This window comes from Portunus trituberculatus, chromosome 30 (assembly GCF_017591435.1).
Source record: "Portunus trituberculatus isolate SZX2019 chromosome 30, ASM1759143v1, whole genome shotgun sequence".
Taxonomy (NCBI): Eukaryota; Metazoa; Arthropoda; class Malacostraca; order Decapoda; family Portunidae; genus Portunus; species Portunus trituberculatus.
This window is the reverse complement of record NC_059284.1, coordinates 3,617,490-3,636,972: the sequence shown is the minus strand read 5'-3', so window position 1 is coordinate 3,636,972 and position 19,483 is coordinate 3,617,490. Positions and strand designations below refer to the sequence as shown.

Genomic DNA, 19,483 nt, shown 5'->3' with positions numbered 1-19,483 from the left:
TTTGATACTGGATCCGCCACTGGATTTTTCAAGGGGAAGGAAGTGTAACCAAGGATTTTACAAGGGGAAGGATGTGTAGCCAAGGATTTTACCAAGGGAAGGATGTGTAGCCAAGGATTTTACCAAGGGAAGGATGGGTAGCCAAGGATTTTACCAAGGGAAGGATGTGTAGGATTTTACCAAGGGAAGGATGCCAAGGATTTTACCAAGGGAAGGATGTGTAGCCAAGGATTTTACCAAGGGAAGGATGTGTAGCCAAGGATTTTACAAAGGGAAAGATGTGTAGCCAAGGATTTCACAAGGGCAAGGATGTGTAGCCCAAGATCTTATAAGGGCAAGGATGTGTAGCTAAGATTGAATAGCTGTTAAGTGAGTTCTGGCTTAATATTTCAACTAGACACTCCAAAACCACCTCCTATCACTACTTAGACATCTTCAGAGCTTAAAGATAGACGAGACAGTTCACTATTGAAGCGTATATCAAACACAATTTCATATCAGTGGGAAGTTAAAAGCATTTCTTGATATATTTTATTTATTTAAGTTCACTTCATATTAAATCGTCCTTACCTTTTCAGGAGAAAGAGGAAGAGGAAGAGAACAAGGTATGGAAAAGAAGATTAATGAGAGAGAGAGAGAGAGAGAGAGAGAGAGAGAGAGAGAGAGAGAGAGAGAGATTAATTTACAACTTTATTAAACTATTAGCATAAAGTTTCTTCACTAGGGTATGAACAAGCAGGAGTATGAAGGGAACCATGAGGAAGAGAACAAGGTATGGAAAAGAAGATTAATGAGAGAGAGAGAGAGAGAGAGAGAGAGAGAGAGAGAGAGAGAGAGAGAGAGAGAGAGAGAGAGAGAGAGAGAGAGAGAGAGAGAGAGAGAGAGAGATTAATTTACAACTTTATTAAACTATTAGCATAAAGTTTCTTCACTAGGGTATGAACAAGAGAGAGAGAGAGAGAGAGAGAGAGAGAGAGAGAGAGAGAGAGAGAGAGAGAGAGAGAGAGAGAGAGAGAGAGAGAGAGAGAGAGAGAGAGAGATTAATTTACAACTTTATTAAACTATTAGCATAAAGTTTCTTCACTAGGGTATGAACAAGCAGGAGTATGAAGGGAACCATGTATATTTTACTATATCAATATGTACACAAAACATATTAAATATACCCATACCAGCCTTGAATAACTACTGTGGGGAAAGGAAGCACACTGGCCATGCTGATCAACACTCGCACGGGAGGGAAAATAATGTTAACACTCAAGTGACGCCTCTACACCAGCCTCCCGCAGCCTCAGGGCCCAGCTGGTGCTCCCTTTCTCCTCACCACAATCATCAAGGTACATCTCTGGTTCCTGTGTGAATTTATACATTAACCAGACAGTCCTATAGAATCTCTCTCTTACAGGAATAATAATAATGGGGTAGGGTGGGGGTGATAACAGTCAAAACCAAGGAGCAGGAGGGTGGGAGGGAGGGAGGGTGGGTGAGCTAGTCTGTGGGAAACAAATCCGCCTCACAGCCTGACTCATCGGAGGACGCCATTCATCTATGCTGTTGGGAAACTCACGATAACCTCATATCACGAATCCCGTATAAAAACTCACCATTAGTCACCTTGAGAGCAACTTTACTTAAGGTATAAAATATGAAACTCTCCCCCACCCAAGGAGAAGCACCTCATGCCTGCCCTCCTCCTACAACAGCGGCAGCAGCAGCAGCCTTCCACTGCCTTTCATGCACCTGCTGCCTTGCTCAGACTTCCGCTGCAACCTTCCACAGTCCCACAGAGCAATGGCATTAAAACGGCCTACGCAACTGGAACAAATGTTAAAAGTCTCAAGAAGCTTCCAATGAAAAAAATCCCATTAGCATTTTAATTATGGAGTTGCATAGTTAAGCCATTTTCTATCACAAGCACCAATTTCTTTTTCCTTTAGTGTTCTGCGTTCGTTAATATCACTACGCATATTGCCGGGGAGATAACGTCCCTCGCCACCAAGGGTGGGCCTCACCACTCCTCTTTGTGACAGCTCTCCAGGCAACACAGCAATGCTTCAACGCCACCATCGTAATCCCACTAAACACTCACTACTTCCGTTACACCTACAACACCTCTCTGAGCACTGACAACTTGCACAACACCAATGACACCTGCACCTTCATATTGCAACACGTGAATGTGATGGGCACAGCACCCGAGCATTGTTATCTGCAGTTCCCCTTCAAACTCTTCACAAAATCTGGAGTTACAAAGTGATAGAAGTTTGGCTCCCCCTATAAAGAATAATCTCTGTAACAATATATGCATTATAATAAAATTGCACTGTAGAATATGTCCACTACTACCACTGGTACGTATTTGTCTGTTAAATGAAATACAGGTGTGAATTAAGTAAGGCTACTGAAGCAACAAGGAACACAAGCTGAAGAGTGGCACAAGAGCTGCAGGTCGGCACTCCCTCCCATCTGGAATCATCTCTACAATGAAAGAAGACGAACTCAACACAGCCTAAACCTTTCCAATGTAAGTGTTAAGTATACACAGTCCACTTCTCTATTACAGCCTAGGAGCAGCAAGGGTTGGGAGACGCCACACCACCCACAGCCTTCACGTCACAATAAAGATGATAACCGTCAGTAGTCAGACCCTGCACATCACATGCCACGCAAAACTACACCACACTTCACACACTCGTTCACTCATCCTTCACACCGCCACCACCACCATCACTAACAAGGGTGGTGACCAAATCCTCTGCAACCAGACAGCAAGACACCTCATCACATCACACACACTTACAGCACACTTCTCCCACTCGCCACTCACACCACCACTGCCACCACCACTGACAATGACAAGGTGGTGATCCAACCCACCACAACCATACACTAAGAATAATAGTAATGAAATATCGTGAAGACTACTTTGCACTTTTATGGCTAATGTTTTGATGAAGACAGAAGTGACCAGTGTTTACTAAGAGCCAGTGTCATCGCCTGAGGAGTGACTGTATACCACCAAGAGGGCATTCATTACCCAGGACCCTGTTTGCCTCAGTCCCGCCGGCCATGGCCAGCCGCATAGTGAGCAAGGATTCATTCATACAGTGTCCCCCTCAACACCCTAGCCGCAACTCACTAATTACAACAATAATAATAATAATAATAATAATAATAATAATAATAATAATAATAATAATAATAATAATAATAATAACAATTATAAACATCCTAGATTTAGATATGCATTTCTGTTGACAAAATTAAAAACTCTACTAAATTTTCCCCGTGGAAGGTACACCTCCATATACATATTTGTATATATATATATGCTACAGGATAACTCTCAATACAATGTTGTTATCAGATTCAAAAATTTCAGTGATATAGTCTATGCAATAAATACTCTGTAATATTCGGGATAAACAAAATCCAATTAAAACCTAGTATAGGAGACAGGTGTGGATCACAGCATAACAAAGGTTATCAGGAGCCCGCCCAGCGAGGGAGCAATGCCCCCTATCGGTTGGCAGGGAAGGATCTCCTGCCAGGACCAGCGCGCCGGGCCGCGTTGACAGGCGTGCCGGGGGAAGGCTTGAACTGCGACGGGTCAAAGAACTGAGGCTGACCCATCGGCGGGGCCATCATGGGCACCGCCCCGCGCATCTCCTCACTCAATGTCCCCTGAGAAGCAAAGAGGAAAGGACGTGTCATTAGGTGCAGGCCTCACCACCACAACAAGGTGCACACACACATGCATCAACACACACACACACACACACAATTATTTATTTAATGCAAAGCTCAGCAAAGTAAGTTAGATTCACTGCTTCATTCAATTTTTCTAACAAGAATTAATGGAAATGAGCCCCAAGCAATCATGAAAAATTACTCCAAACTCAAGTTTCTTTCACTCTTCAGACACGCACCACAAATCAGATCAAACATCCACTCAGAAAAATCAACAACGTCTAGTTTGTTGCTCAGTGACTTCAAGGAACATCTGACAAGTGCATCGAGTCTGCCTCAGTGAAGGGAAGCTGACGGTGCTACTCGTGATGCACTACACCACTCCACTCCAAAGACAGCATTACCTCCCTACCCAGAACACTGCGGTTACAACTAAACTCAGGCTGACGGGAAGCATTACCAGCCAGCACTACATTGATATGCTCTTTATTCTGGTACAACATTTACTTCACTGCTAATGTTTACTTCAAGCATTCACTGAAGATATTGGATCAATGTTTTCCCTGGCCTACCTCTTCACTGGACTGACTTTAATCTCAACACAATTATCAAGTTCATTTCAAAACCTAACTATTACCAAGAAAAAGAACTAGTTCAGTACACTATGCTGTTAAATTATAAAATGTGACATCTGACGAGCCTTCACACACAAGACACACAGTCACTATGCAAGATTTGTGTTGAGTGCAGACACTTCTGGAAGGAAGCAACCAAGACAGTCTCAAACACACTGGAAGTAACATAATACAATGCAATGTCAAGACTCTGTTGGGTCCCACTGCCTTGTATACTTCTCTCCAAGCTTGTATGGGTGAGAGAAGTTCAGTTTTGAAAAAGGCATGAGAAGCAAGTGGTGTACAGTTTGGTCTGTTAGGTTCATCTGTACAACTTCAAGGAAAGAGCAGGGAAGGTGATGCCAGTGATTACAACTGAGTGTGTCTTGGCAGATGGCACAGTTGTATGAGTCACATTTCAAAACAAGACAAATTCACTCCAATGCATACCAGGGAAGTTCATCATTCACATAAGAGGCCTGGTGTAAGCCCCACCCACAGGGACACAAAGCTTATGTCTGGCTATCATGACAAAGGCAGCGTCAGGTCAACATTACACAGTATAAGCCAAGGCAGACAGTGTGGGCAGGACTTACTTAGCCACCAATCAAATAAACAGTGTTGATTGCTCAGCACACACTTCACTCCTTCACTCTCCCTTAGTGTTCAATACCACAGAGCTTCAAACCAAGCCCCAACACACCAGCCGGGACAGGGCAGACACCCCAATCACCAGCAAAAAGGGAGCTTTGTACAGAGCTAAAGGTCACATCAAACGCCAGATGCTTTTATGCACAAGTGAAAGGGAAATGCTCAAGTTTGTGGAATCTGCTCTTTGTGCTTAGTTTTAATCTTAACCAAATTCAAGCAACAACAGCACAAAAGCAATAAATCTTTATGTGCAGCCTTCTACACAGAAAGTGCAAGATAATCTATTTCTCACACACACACTCATATGAAAAAGGTGAAAGCAGTCTTACTAAGATGATAAATGGAAAGAGGAGATTATATATAGCCAGACTAAAGGTAACTTGTTTGAGCAACACTCAAACAAGCACAAGGAAAAGAAAAAAACTCAGAAATAGTCAATGTGTCATACAGGAGAGGAGAGAATGTCTCAGACTTACAAGAAACAAGGAAGGAAGGAAATATCTTAGGAACCTTCCAAGACAAGACTGGGCAAGACAAGACAGGGCAAGACAGAGCAGGACATTAAAAGCTACAGGAAAAAGACACTCATACAAAGCCAAGAGAGAAAAGGACTCAAGACATGTGAGGGATTAAAAAGGTGTTTGTCACATAGGAAGGAGCATGAAGTGTCACCAAACACTCTCACACCAAGCACCTGTCAAGTGCACCACACAATCATGAGTGTGGGGCAGACAGTAGCAGCAGATTAGTACACACTCACACCCACACCAGCTACAGAGAGAAGACCCAGCCATGATCGTGACCCTTAGCTCTCTCGGCTCCCTCAGAGGTCACAGGGCTTTACCTCAGTATTGGCGGGTGGCCAGTCATCCTCTAAATCAATGGAGCTTTCTGATATATAGCGCGTTCGCCTCATCTATGAAATTAAACTCAGCGTCATGATGGTGACAGTGGATGTTAGGCTTATATATTCATAGGGCTTATAGTAAAATAGAGTTATGACTGAAGACAGCACACTTTGTGGTGAAGTAAGGTGCTGTCAGCTTAGTCTTACAGTGTGTTGTTAAAGCTATGTCACTATCTTGGCAATGCAACATTCTGACACTAGTACTTGAAGGATTCAAGACAACATTCCAATGTACAATTAGAGAATTACAGCTTTGAAGCAGCACATGCTGTGAGTCCTGTTATTTGTGACACATTCCTCATCACACCTGCACTCTACAACCACATCTGGAATAACAATCTACCTCACCATTCTGAAAATGTTATTGCTTTAGTAAAGAACATTCCCAATCATGAAACATAAAATAAGTAACCATTCTTGAAATGTTCTACTGTTTGGCCTGCTGGCTGACAACTGTTCACTGTTTACTGTTCCTCTTCTGGTGGGGAACATTAGTGTGTAGTAGTGACATTGGTCTGTGCTTCCCACAAACATCTTGATCTAAACACTACTTCTTGTGGTTCAAGTATTGCATATGTCAATTTGTAAATGATTAATTTCAACATATAATTAAAATTAACAAAAAACTGTAAGCAATACAAGCTGCATGTATACAAGATACTTACATTTCTAGCTTTCCAATGAATCAATTCACATTTATAAGACTACATCAACTTAAGTGCAATGCTTACCACTACCACCAACACCACCACCAACACACTACCACCCATCACCACCACTACTGCTGGTTCATGTCCCTAGCACTCCCACACTCTAGCCAGGCTATATGGGATAGCAATGCACTCCAAGCTGCTACAGGTACACGTCCCCACCAGGGAATGTTACCTATGAAACTCTCTGCTCCACTACAGTCCTCATACTCATCATCGTCCTCCTCCATCTCCATCTCCACCTCCTCCACCCCCTCCTCATCCTCCTCCTGCTTCTGCTCCTTCCTAGTGAACTTGAAACTAGGAATGGCAAGCTAAGAAGAAGACATAATTAAGTGTGAAGTCTGTGGCCACAATCTTTGTCAAAATAGTTACGAATATTTGGTTGGTAAAGAAATTTGGTTAACAATTTTCCTACACCTATTAGTATTTACACCTGAGATTAAGGTGTGTGTGTGTGTGGGGGGAGGGGGGGGGCAATGCATTAAGATGCCCGAGAAACAAAAAACAATAAAGCTGTGTGCTGTAAGGCTGAGAGCTGGGCAAGACAGTGCTTGAAGAGAGAAATACTACATTCCACCATTCAGGATTCAAATGCTGTTTCTGTGTGCAAAGTCCCGTTTTTTGTGGCACTAAGGAGAAACTCAAGTCACAAGAGTAATAAGATCTATATTCAGAAAGGCTTTGCTCTCACCATAACTATTTCCCAAGGCCAAAGATGATTAGCAGGGTTTTCAAGAGTGTTTCTCCAGATAATAATGCAGAAATCTTGTCACTCTGCCTCTAAAAACTGTAAACACCCTTAAAAACTTGTGTAAATTTAAATAAAGCCTTTTGAAATAGTGGAAGTGAAGCATGGAAGTGTTTGAAAATACGAACCATAGACAAACTCCACTTTTCAGACACCCTTTAATCTCCTTACCCTAGGCGAACATCACCAGCTGCCTGTTTTCTTGGGTAGGTGCAGCCAGGAGAGAAATTTTGATCATATACAAGACTATGAAAGAGAAGTAAAGCTCAGTGTCAGGGTACAAGATGCTGTCACTACTTGAGCCCTTTTACACAGACACCCTGGAAACGTGTAGTAACTTGGACCACTTGTACCGATAATATACAAGACTATGATTGAAAGAGAAGTAGAGCTCAGTGTCAGGGTACAAGATGCTGTCACCACTTTAATCCTTTTACACAGATACCCTGGAAATGTGTAGCACCTTGAATCACTTGTACTAAGGCTCTATTATATATTGTTAGTTTCACATAGTAGCAGTATGTAGTAGTAGTAGTAGCACATTAAACTCCCAATAACAACAATATATATGTATAAGTAACACCATGGAGAGAGAAACACAAATGAAGGATGGAACAGAGATAACACAAAATGACAATCCACACAATGTCTAACTGATCTATTCTTAGACTTGTATTCAGAAACACTCTGCTCTCTCACCATGACTCTTTTCCAAGGCCACAGAGATGATTAAGGAGGTTTTCAAGAGTGTTTCTCCAGTTAATAATGTAGAAATCTTGTCACACTGCCTCTAGAATTGTAAAAACACCTTAAAAATGCTATTCTCTCTAATCGTAACCGTTTCCCAAGGCTGCAGAGATGACTAGCATGGTTTTCAAGAGTGTTTCTAGAGTTAATAATGCAGAAATCTTGTCACTCTGCCTCTAGAACCGTAAAAACATCTTAAAAAAACTTGTGTAAGTTTAAATAAAGCCTTTGTCAAAGTGGAGGTGAAACGCAGAAGTGTTTGAGAATACAACCCTTAAAACGACACTATCCACTGCCCACCAGACCATTCCATGCAGCACCACACACTACCACACTCACCTGGGCCACCTCGGGGTTCTGTGGGGGCTGCTGCTGTGGTGGTTGCTGCTGAGGCTGTGGTTGTGGTTGTGGGCCGCCAGCTTCCTTGTTCTCCTGTGTGGGTGGCATAGGCTGGGGCACCATGAGGGAAGGGGACACAGAGGGGCTCACCATGGGCACTGAGGGAAGCATTGGAGGTTGTGTTGCCGCTCCTCCTGTCCCTTTGTCCTTCATGGGGTCCACATAGCGCGTCACTGCGGAAAACACACACATACAGCTGCAAAATGGCATGAACAGTGCAATAAAGGACGAGTATGATGTAAATATTTCTTAACTACAATGGTGATAAAACTATGCATGCTTTTTACTACTTGAGAAAGGAAAAAATTATATATAGAAAACTTGTAGACTGCAAGAATGGAATTTTTTCTATCTTTTACTACACCGAGCAAAATTTTCAGTAAAAAATTGGACGCTTTAGTTATATACATCACAATATTGTTACCAAGAAAAAAATTTTAAAGAGTCAATTTCTTAAGCACCAGAACAGCATTATGGCGAGAGCTGCCTGTGCTGGGAGAGAAGAGGAAGTGGGTGTGTGTGGTGGTGTGTTGACTCACTGCGATTGACTCCCCTGGATGGCAGTCCCCGGCCTGGCTGTGGCATCTTTGGGGGTGGAGCAACAGGGGCGGTGGTCTCCTCTGTGCCGTCCTTGTTCACCCATTTCTTCTTATCCGGGTCCCACACAATCTGTCCACCGTGAGACACACATGATTGACTCACTAAAATTAACCCTTTCAATACTGGGAAACATTTTTACCTTGAGATTTGTGAACATTTAGACTATTTTGTTGACATTAGGAAGGCTCAGAAGATTGATCGCCACAGTCTTCACTATTCTAATCCCTTCAATACTAAGAAACATTTCTACCTTGAGATTTTTGTACAATTAGACCATTTTATTGACATTAGGAAGGGTCTATGGAGGTCAGAAGATTGATGGCCACAGTCTTCACTATTTTAATCGTTCAGTACTGGAAAATATTTTTACCTTGAGATTTGTAAACAATTAGACCATTTTATTGACATTAGGAAGGGTCTATGGAGATCAGAAGATTAATGGCCACAGTCTTCACTATTTCAATACCCACACAAGTTTCTGAAGCTACGTAAAATCACCAAATAGGAAGCAGAATATGAAAATGCGTCATGGTACTGAAGAGGTTAAGTGTTTCCCTGCTACAATATGACAATAACATCAAAAGTGGCTGTTTTTTCAATCATTTCATACATTTTCTGCCTTACTCTGCTCCCCAATGACACAGCCAATACCTGAGGATTCAAGACATTCATCCCAGACTTTTGGCTAACTCTAATTATCCTTAAGGGAACTGGCTATCAAGTGGGCCTTTTTTTTTTTTTTTTTTGTTGCCCTTAGCTGGTTTCCCCTCTTGCATAAAAAAATAAAATAAATAATATAAATAAAAAATGCACTCCTCTTGATATCCAGCTAAGGAAGACTGACACAGGCTTCACTACACACACTCCTTCACTTGCCGGAGAGCTTACCTGGGGATTATTGTCATCGGGAAGCTTGGCCTGTGGTGTGGAGCTCTTCCAAGGCAGCAAACTAGAGAGCCAGCCTCCCTTGTTGTTCCCTGCCTTGCTATCCTTGGCTGCACTCTTCTTCTTGTCCTCCTCTGGTTTACTCTCCTCTGCCTTGGCCTCCTTGCTCGTGTTACTGGTGGTGCTGCTGCCTCCGCTCTGCACGGGTGAGGGTACAGTGGTGACTCATTGCCAATACAACACTAGTGCTAAGCCAATATAGTCATTGCATCTTGTTCTGCCTTCTGATCAATTCTACACGAGATGGAATGTTGTGAGTTATATCTTCAAGTCAAACTCAGGCAATATTCATGTTAGATTATGTTCACTTATAAGCTATGGTATGTTTCACACAGATATGTATGTTTCTACAAATCAAGCATAAGAGTGTCCTACAAAATGCCTAGAGTAGCATGCTATGGATAATAAAAAGAACAAAGAGTCACACTAAAATGTCTAGGAACAAAATTTGGGAAAAACACGCAAATAAACAGGCAAGGCAAATGTAGATAAAAACTAAAGATGAACCAAAAGTGAGGGATAGAGACCCACCAACAGAACAACCAACAAAACACAACGAAGCACGGCAACAGAATGAACTCATTGGGTCTGTGGCAAGTGGAGAGTGCCGAGCGCAAGGCCCATTAGTACCTGAGGTGCCAGACAGTTAGGGGGCGAGGGTGGATGGGGCGCGTCACCCACGAGCGTCGATGGAGGTAGTGGTGGTGGTGGATGTGTGGATGGTGGTAACAGTGGAGGAGAGGGAAGAGGAAGAAGAGGCGAAGGAGAGGACAACTGAGCGACGGGTGTGCTGGAGTAAGAAATTTCCACAGATGCCAGGGTTTCATTCGCAGCGGCAGCGGCGGCGATGGAGGGTGCGGGTGAGGCAGTGGTGGTGGTGGTGGCAACCTGAGGGTGGCGATGTCTGAGGTGGAAGTCGGTGGTTGTGTCTCGGTGCCTGCCCTCCACCATGACCAGGGCCTCCCCACACTCCTCCTCCTCCTCCTCCACGTAGTCGTCCTCGTACTCGTACACGTCGCCACCAAACTCATCATACTCTTCCTCCTGGTAGTCATAATCATCATCATCAGTGAGGGGAACCAGGCCGCCTTCTACATGGCCATCAACAGGATAGGTGAGCACTGGCTGGCAGGGTGCGGGGTGGCAGGGGGGAGGACAGGGGCCACTACAGTTTCTACAAGCCCCCTGGAAGGCTAGGGAGGACGCAGGCAGCTGGCAGGTGGTAGTGGTGGCAGTGGTGGCAGTGGCGGTGATGGGTGGGCTCAGTATGCTCTCGTCACACTCATCGTCGTCGTCCTCGTCATCTCCATCTTCACCATCCTCCTCCATGTTGGCCCTGCTCTGTGCCGCCTCCCAGCGTGCCGTGGCCCGGGCCAGCTCAGTGTCGTGGCCCAGCTTGGCATGCTCATCACAGAGGTTTGGCGCCTGGCAGCACAGTGTGTCCACCTGGTAGGTCCGAGGTGTGGTGGGGAGGCTGCCCTGTGTTCCTCTGCCGCCGCCGGAGCCCAGCTGGCGCGGCGACAGGGGCTCGTCTATGGGGAAGGAGCCGCCAAAGACCAGAGGGTTGGAGGGAACTCTGAGGCGCTGCTGGGTGAAGGACTTGGGAGGGGGGAAGGTGCGGGGTATGCAAGAGAAGGGAAGGATGCGGTTTGGGTGGTTGGCGGGGAGGGAGGCCACCACCTCGACGCTGTGGGTGAGGTGCTTCTCTGTGCCGGGAGGGTGTCTGGGTGGCGTGAGTGAGGCGGCACCGTTAGTGGGGTTAGTGTGAACTGTCCGAGAGGCACTCCTGGCCAGCTCTGTCTTGTCCTTTGTGGCCGGGGGCACGGCTCGCTTTCTCTCCTGCAGTGGACTTGCCTGTGGCTTGAAGGACACCCTCTTTGTTCTACCCTCATGCTGCTTGAGGGAGTGATCCGGGCCATGCCTCCATTCCTGGCCCCTTCCCTTGCCCACCTTCAGCGGGTCACTGCCTTCCTACAGCCCACAGGACAAAGTGGTCATGGCTACAGGTCACCTACTTCCAGCTCTACATAACTTAGCTCTAAGGAGTGCAGGCCAAGGCAACAGTGAAGCATGACACTCACTACGGCTCACAAGGTACACACTACTGTGCAGTAATGGGCCTTGTGTCTGACTCTTCTTAACCAAAGTAGTACTGTATGTATAGCCAGCAGTATAATGACAAGGTAGTATAAGCTAATAACAGGGGTAGTCATCATTATTTCCTCCCACTCACAGCATCAAGACCATCGGTAAAAAGAGGAGGGAAAAAAAGCAAATGCAAGGCAACTCAGCAATTGACTGAAGCAAAAAATGTACATGAACACTGCATCTTTTCACAGGTGATCCTGAAGAAAATGTAAAAAAAAAACAAAGTAAATGCTACAACTGTGAAAAGGAAAGGAACTTCATGTGTACAATAAAAATATCTCCTCTGAAAGCTTATCCAAAACAACTTTCACAATAATAATAATAATAATAATAATAATAATAATAATAATAATAATATCATTCCACTTTTCATGATAAGCATTAGGTAAGGCAGTAAACATTCCCATCCTCACCACTCCTTACCTTCTTGTTTGACATTTCGGCCCAGTACGCCTCCTCTTCAGGGGTTCGCTGCTGCTGCTGCTGTGGGGCTGGAGACTCTGTAGGCTTTGGGGCAGCGTCAGAGGGGGCTGGCATACCACCTCCCTCTGTGGGCTGTAGCTGTGGCTGCGTCCACTGCTGGTAGGTGTCCTGCTGTGGGTATCCTTGGTAGCCTCCCTGATTGCTGGGCTGGGCGAGTGAGGTGTCGTTCATGGTCTGCTCTCCTCCACTCCCTTGCTCTGTTAACACAACACACAAACTCATTAATTTGTTAGTTTCTCTCTTATATAAACCATCAGACCTGTCGTTGTTGCAGATTCATTCTACTATACTGCATAGGAGACTGGCAACTGAGAGGGCCTTTTTTCTTTTATCTTTTTGTTGCCATTGGTCACTCCTCAAGCTAAATACTGATGTCTGTCCTACCTTACCTTCTCAGTTTATACTTTGCCTGGTAATCTTCCTGTTAGTAAACCTGAACTGTGGTCTTAGTGTGTGTGTTGTTAGTTGTTCCCATGTCCCTGCTAACTCTGTCTGCTGGTCACTCCCTCACTCTAGTTGTTGTGATCAGCTGCCTTGTGTACCTCAACCTGCTACTTGCTGCTTGTTTTCCCATGCTCTTATGCCACTTACACACTTCATACAATCCCACAAGTCTGTCTTCCTGTAAACCACTGGAAATTAAACAGATTCTCCTAAGATTGCCAATACAATCCCACAAGTCTGTCTCCCTGTAAACCACTGGAAATTAAACAGATTTTCCTAAGATTGCCAAAGTTATTTACTGAATCAGATCTGGTTTGAAAGTTTTTCCTAGTCTAAATTGGCCTCTATCATGAAGTTCTGCTCCACAACAAAACACAATTCATTTAGATTAACATGCCCCTGTCTTCCAGTAAACCACTGGAATTTAAACAGGTTCTCCTCAAATTGGCAAGTTACTTAGTGGACCATCTAGAAACTCCAGTAGTCTAAGTCGGATTAATGGATGTAACTGTCAAAAAATTCTGCCCCACAACAAAACACAACTCATTTAGACTCAAGTGTCCTGCAGTGTGGGGAACTAACCGAAGCTATTGGGTTGCTGGGTAGTGGGGTGGAGGTAAGGCTCCTGCTGGTGGTAGGAGCCCTGGTAGGTGGTGTCCTGGGAATACTGGGAGTGTTCTGGTGACGGCTGTGACATCATGGGAGTCTCCACAGCAGATGGTCCCTCCTCCTGGCCATGCAGTGAGGAACAGTTTGATAACACGGGTACTAGTAGAAAGTATGTTTGTATAAGACAACTTATAATGACACAATCACTGGAAAGGAGTTACTGGAAATGTCTATGGAATGAATAAAGCAGAGGGTTAAAGTAATGAGAATACATAAGGCACAAAGAGAAAAGACTATGAGAAAGAACAATAAAATGTATAAAAGTGAATGGAAACCTGAAAAATAGCCAGTGCCTTTTGAAGTGTTAAAGCAGCAGCCATCAGAGCAGAACCAACTCAACTGGATAGCATCAAAGCAACACAAGACACAAACACACTAACACGCTAACACACCTGAGGATAGCGGTTCACTGGGGGAGTATCTACACTCTTGCTGGGGGAGTGTGAGGCAGCGGCATAGAGAGAGCTGTCCATCACATCAGAGGGGGGCTGGCCACCATACACCGAGTCCTGGGGCTGGTAGGGCTGACTCGTGGCCGCACCATAGCTCGTGTGTGGGTCCATGATGGGGATGTGAGGCTGAGTGGTGTCTGCCATGGAGTAATTAGGATCAACTGCCATGGTCTGGTTCTCCTGTGAGGGCTGATCCTGGGAGTACATCTGTGAGTATGCCTGGACGTCCTCGCTTCTGGTGATGTCCTGCTGGTGGTCCAAGCGTTCCTGGTGCTCTCGGTGCCGCGCTGCGTCCAACACGGCCCTCAGGTTGGTGAGCCACTGTGGGTCAGGCATCTCGGACACCTCGCCCTGATACATCTGGTAGTGCAGGTCATGGTACTTGAGGCGGGAGGCCAAGTCGTACACCTGTGACAGGAACTCCACCTTGTATGCTGTGGGGTTCTTCTCCACAGACTGACTGATCACCTCACAGTACCTGAAGGACAACACAGTAACATCTCAACACACACCACCTGCAGGAACAACAGTCACTACACTTCTACAAACACTACCTGCAGCAACAACACAGTCATCTCAACACACAAGTGCAAAAATTATTGGGCAGGGAGCTTCTAAATCCCTGCACTTCACAAACTTCTCCACACAGAAAAAGTAAATTAAGAAATAAAAATTAAACTTGAATAATATTGAAAAATAAGGCAATACACAAGGTCTTAATAAGGAAGCCACACTTAGTAAATAAAAGCAAAATTTGGGTAACAAAGCTAGTGAAGAGTTAGACCACAGACCTCAAGGCCTCGGCAGGGAAGCCACACTCGGTGAGCCGCAACGCATACACCAGCTTGTACGACTGGAAGGTGTCCAGCGCAGGGCTGTTGCTGCTGTCCAGAGAGCGGGCAAACTCATACACCTCGGTGCACTGGATGGCCTCAATGGTGGCAAAGGCCTGTGGGAGCACCAGTGTTAAGCTTGTACTTGTCCATCCTCAAGCAACAGTCACAACCACTAATACAATACTTAACCAACTGTCAATGCATTACTTCCTTGTAACTTGTACTAGTAACAATGCCAGACTATCTGGCCTCAACATGGCATAGTGTACTCATCAAGACTATTGAGACTTTTGATATGATGCTGATCTGAGAACACACACACACACACACACACACACACACACACACATAAACACATAAACACACACACACACACACACACACACACACGGGAGAAGGGTAGTGATCTGAGCACCTGGAAGGGCAGGTGGTGTGAGGCTCCGATCAGCACCAGCTTGGAGTCCTTACAGGTGTAGGACCCCCACTGCACCTCAGCCACCAGGTAGCAGAAGTGTGCGGCGTGCAGCTGTCCCCGCGCCGCCAGGGTGTCCCCCAGTGCCACAATGGAGGCCTGGTCCTTATGGTTGGCACCGGTGGGATTGGAAATCATGACAGCCAGGTGCTGCCTCCAGTCGCCCCACTGCTGGGGACTGTAGCTCTGTGCAGGGAAGGTGGTGTTGGAACCACTGACCAATGCAACACTGCCAGGCTCTCCATTGAGACACATTCATCTTTAGCCTTCTACACACAAACTTTAATATTATGGCTTGGGAAATATCTTACAAAATAATACAAAACAAAAAACATTAAGAGAAAATCATCAATGTATTAAAACCACCTGTAGCACATGCTACAACATTATACAACAGACGCACAATTATTAATGCATAACAAGAGTATTACACTTTACTGAAGGACAGCCACCAGTGGTGCACTGGCTGGTGTGTGGCATGAGGCACCAACCACTCACCTTGGTGATCTCCGGCTTCTTGCCTGACAGCTGCTGGAAGAGTGTGAGGAGCACATCGGTGCGAGGAATGTGACTCATGAAGGCGGCCAGCACCCGGGTGTGGGTGGTGGTGTCCATCTTGTAGGCCAGGGCCAGTGCATGGCCCCACAGACCCTCTCGGATGGCGTAGTCCACCGCCTCTTTCTTGCGGCCCAGACAGAGGTACTCCGTGAACTTCTTCAGGAGCACTGCCTCATCCCTGCCGGGGGGAAGCGCAGAGGGCTGGGGGGGCAGGTCTATCCCCTCATCCTGGGGACTGGTGTCAGACGGCACCTCCTCTGGGGGCTCCTCTGTGTGGGGGCTAGGGTGTGCCGGGGCGGGGGCCACCTCGCGTCCCTTGAGCAGCAGCCCTGCGATGTCACTGCCAAACAGCTTGCCGTTCTGCTTCACCAGGAGGGCCAGGTACTCCCAGATCAGCATGACAGATTCCCTGTCTGCCAGGGTGAGGCTCCTCCCCGCCTCCGCTGCCTGGTGCTCGCAGTACTTCATCACCACGTCCTTGTGAGTGTCAGACCTGTGTGGCACAAATCAATCGTCAAGCCTCACCTATCCAACTAAGAAGTTGTACTCAGTCTTCACCACTCTCACACTATTCAGGACCCCACAAATAATAAATAATCTAAACTAAAGTGCATTCATCAAACAAGTACACTCCACACAGCACACAGCAGTGGTCACTCACAGGGTCAGTGGGCCGGAGTAGTTCTTCATCTGGTGGACAGCTCGACTCTCAGCAGGGTCCACACACAACATCTTCTGCACATCCCTCAGCTGCACCACCGCCTTCTCTCCATCCCGCGGGTCCTTGGGCAGCACCATCACCAGCTGGCCCGACGGTGTGAACCTGGCGCTGATGTGAGGCCGGCCAAAGTGCACCGGGGTCATGCGCTGTGCTGGCTCACTCACATTGTCATCTCCCACAGACGGTGCCCCGCTCAGCTCCCCACTGCAATGACACCACCACTGTTACCATCCTGTGAGTGAGGATGTGACTCTTGCAGAAGGAATTTTTTTATCTTTTTATTATGTAGGAAGAAAGCCAAGCAAGGGCATCAAAATATAAAAAAAAAAAAAAAAAAGGCCCACTTAAGCACTGGTTCCCTTAAAGAGTGTAAGGCAAACTCTAACAAATGGCACATACTGAGAACCAAATGGCACTTCTATATGAGCATCATCCATACGGTGGTCTGTCTTTCCTGTATGCTCTATCTAATTCATGGCTACTGCAGAGGGCCAGAGGGTTACTGTTTACCTTATAACGGAGGATAAGGAATAATAATAATAAAAATAACATCTGTTGAGAGCCAAACCAGCCTTTCTGCATAACTGACTCCTGTGTACATAATCTCCCATGGCTGAAAAGAGAACTAAACAATGTCTCTCTCATTCACGTGTTATTTGTAAAGTATAAACACAATATCTAGTACCTTTCCCTTCATACTCTTCACACTTGCCATGTAACTACTGTCTACACTACACACAAATGTCACAGGGCCTCCTCCACCACCACCACCACCACTGGCTAGCCTCCCAACATACTACTGGTACCTTCATTTGGACTTACTCTCCTTGCTCTCTCCTTCTCAAACCTCCTCGTACCCAGCAGAGCCTCAGTTGCTCAATATTCAACAATGCAGCAAGTTTTCAATAGTGCATGAGGTTTTACTGGCACAGACACTATCAACACCCAGACTAGAGGACCATAATATAATCTACATATTGGTTACTGCTGTCCTACTAACTAAACCCTCTGTACCATATAAAAAAACTCCAGTATTAATTCTAATTTCTACTTGTATCCAATTAACAAACCACAGCACTTCTCTACAACACCTGATTTTGTACAGCACCAACACTGTGATACAAGCCAGACTGTAACAGCACACAGCACACACAGCAGCCGCACAGAGCACCACAAGCCATACACACACATACTCATACACACACAGCATGAAATGACAACAGGATCTCCACACTACAGTGAAGTAGAGGGAGTGAAGCAAGCAACGCCACCTGGAGTCTGGGCAGTTGAGAGAAAGAGAGACAAGGTGATGACAAATGAAAGAGTGGAAGTTAGCAGTACACATGGGAGGCAGACACAAGCTTCTTCCCAGCACTGAACCACATACAAAGCACATAAAGACGCCCTTCCCAATGTGAGAAAAGGGCGATGCAGAAAAATATGCTGAATAAGAATAAAAGATGAGAAAAAAAAAAATGCTGCAATCCAATTTTCAAGAAGTAACACACCAATAACACCACAGCACTCAACACCTTCATGGAGTGACACTGACAGTTGACAGAGAGAAACCTGTCGGCAGTGACAGCAGTAAGAGGAATGACCAGGGAGGAAGTTGCGTGTGTGAGGCCGAGGCAGGACCTACCTGGGATAGGACTTGAGGCGGGAAAGTGAACCATCAGGGTATATTGGGGAGGGTTCAAAGTGTCCCAGGGCAGAGGTCCCATGGAAGTCCTGGAGGAACTGGCTGCATGACACACCACAACAGAAACACATCCATGAGTGCGGCACATGCAAAGCTCCACCGTGCATTAATGTTGGTGCTTCAAAACAAACTAAAAAAATTATCCTTTAAACATTGCTAACAAAATATAAATGTCCAGTGAAAACTAAAAATAAATCCCAAAAACACACACACACACAGTAATAATAAGCAATAAATAACTCAAAATTCCATTGTAAATATAATGAATTAAAAACATCTACACCATAAAAACCTTACCAATTCATTCCAGTTAACAAGATGCAGACTAAAACCAAACTACCTCATAAATCACTCACACACACACACACACACACACACACACACACACACACACACTACAAACTAACCACTCACTACACAACACAAGTCACTAATAGATCAGAAATACACATTCATCCCACTTTATACCAAAACAAAAGGTAAAAGACAGGAACAACAACAACAGTGACAGTGGCAGTGGTAGCAGCAAAACACCTTCACTGATCCACCTCTGCACACCTGACTCCAATCTCACTGCTGACACATGAGGGAAGGACTACACCTGAGGCCATTTACTACTGATAGGTGGCCATTCAGGTGAAAATAAGTGAAAATAACCTCAGGAAAAGTGAAAAATAGTGATGAAGTACAGGAGAGGATAGAAAGTGGAGGAAGTGACAGAAGGAACATAGAGAGAGGATAGAAGAAAAAGTATTTGGAATAAAGAATAGAAGTTATGACCACACAATAAAAGGAAGACAAACCGATAGCACAGATATAGGAAGAAAATAAATGAAGCTATGACCAGAGGGAAGCACAAGAAAACAACAGATGAATATTGAAAGAAAGGAGGATATAACCACAAAGGAGAATACCAGAGCAAGAAGAGACAGAGACAACCCCCTTAAAAGAACACAGAAGAGACAAGAGGAGTTACCAGTACAT

General features: G+C 45.3%; 1 protein-coding gene across 1 annotated transcript in view; it reads right to left on the bottom strand.

Moving 5' to 3' along the window:
- Positions 1 to 1,105: 1,105 nt before the first annotated feature.
- Positions 1,106 to 19,483, bottom strand: part of LOC123510728 — a 43,133-nt gene continuing 24,755 nt past the window's right edge. The window contains exons 10-25 of the mRNA XM_045266064.1: positions 18,440 to 18,541; positions 16,738 to 17,001; positions 16,017 to 16,569; positions 15,462 to 15,704; positions 15,002 to 15,159; positions 14,151 to 14,688; positions 13,672 to 13,819; positions 12,586 to 12,842; positions 10,645 to 11,985; positions 9,958 to 10,152; positions 9,009 to 9,138; positions 8,410 to 8,642; positions 6,748 to 6,886; positions 6,112 to 6,188; positions 5,800 to 5,871; positions 1,106 to 3,684 (exon numbers count right to left, since the gene is read on the bottom strand). Coding sequence (XP_045121999.1) covers positions 3,520 to 3,684; positions 5,800 to 5,871; positions 6,112 to 6,188; positions 6,748 to 6,886; positions 8,410 to 8,642; positions 9,009 to 9,138; positions 9,958 to 10,152; positions 10,645 to 11,985; positions 12,586 to 12,842; positions 13,672 to 13,819; positions 14,151 to 14,688; positions 15,002 to 15,159; positions 15,462 to 15,704; positions 16,017 to 16,569; positions 16,738 to 17,001; positions 18,440 to 18,541 — 4,615 coding nt within the window. The 3' untranslated portion in view covers positions 1,106 to 3,519. The remainder of the gene's footprint in view (positions 3,685 to 5,799; positions 5,872 to 6,111; positions 6,189 to 6,747; positions 6,887 to 8,409; positions 8,643 to 9,008; positions 9,139 to 9,957; positions 10,153 to 10,644; positions 11,986 to 12,585; positions 12,843 to 13,671; positions 13,820 to 14,150; positions 14,689 to 15,001; positions 15,160 to 15,461; positions 15,705 to 16,016; positions 16,570 to 16,737; positions 17,002 to 18,439; positions 18,542 to 19,483) is intronic.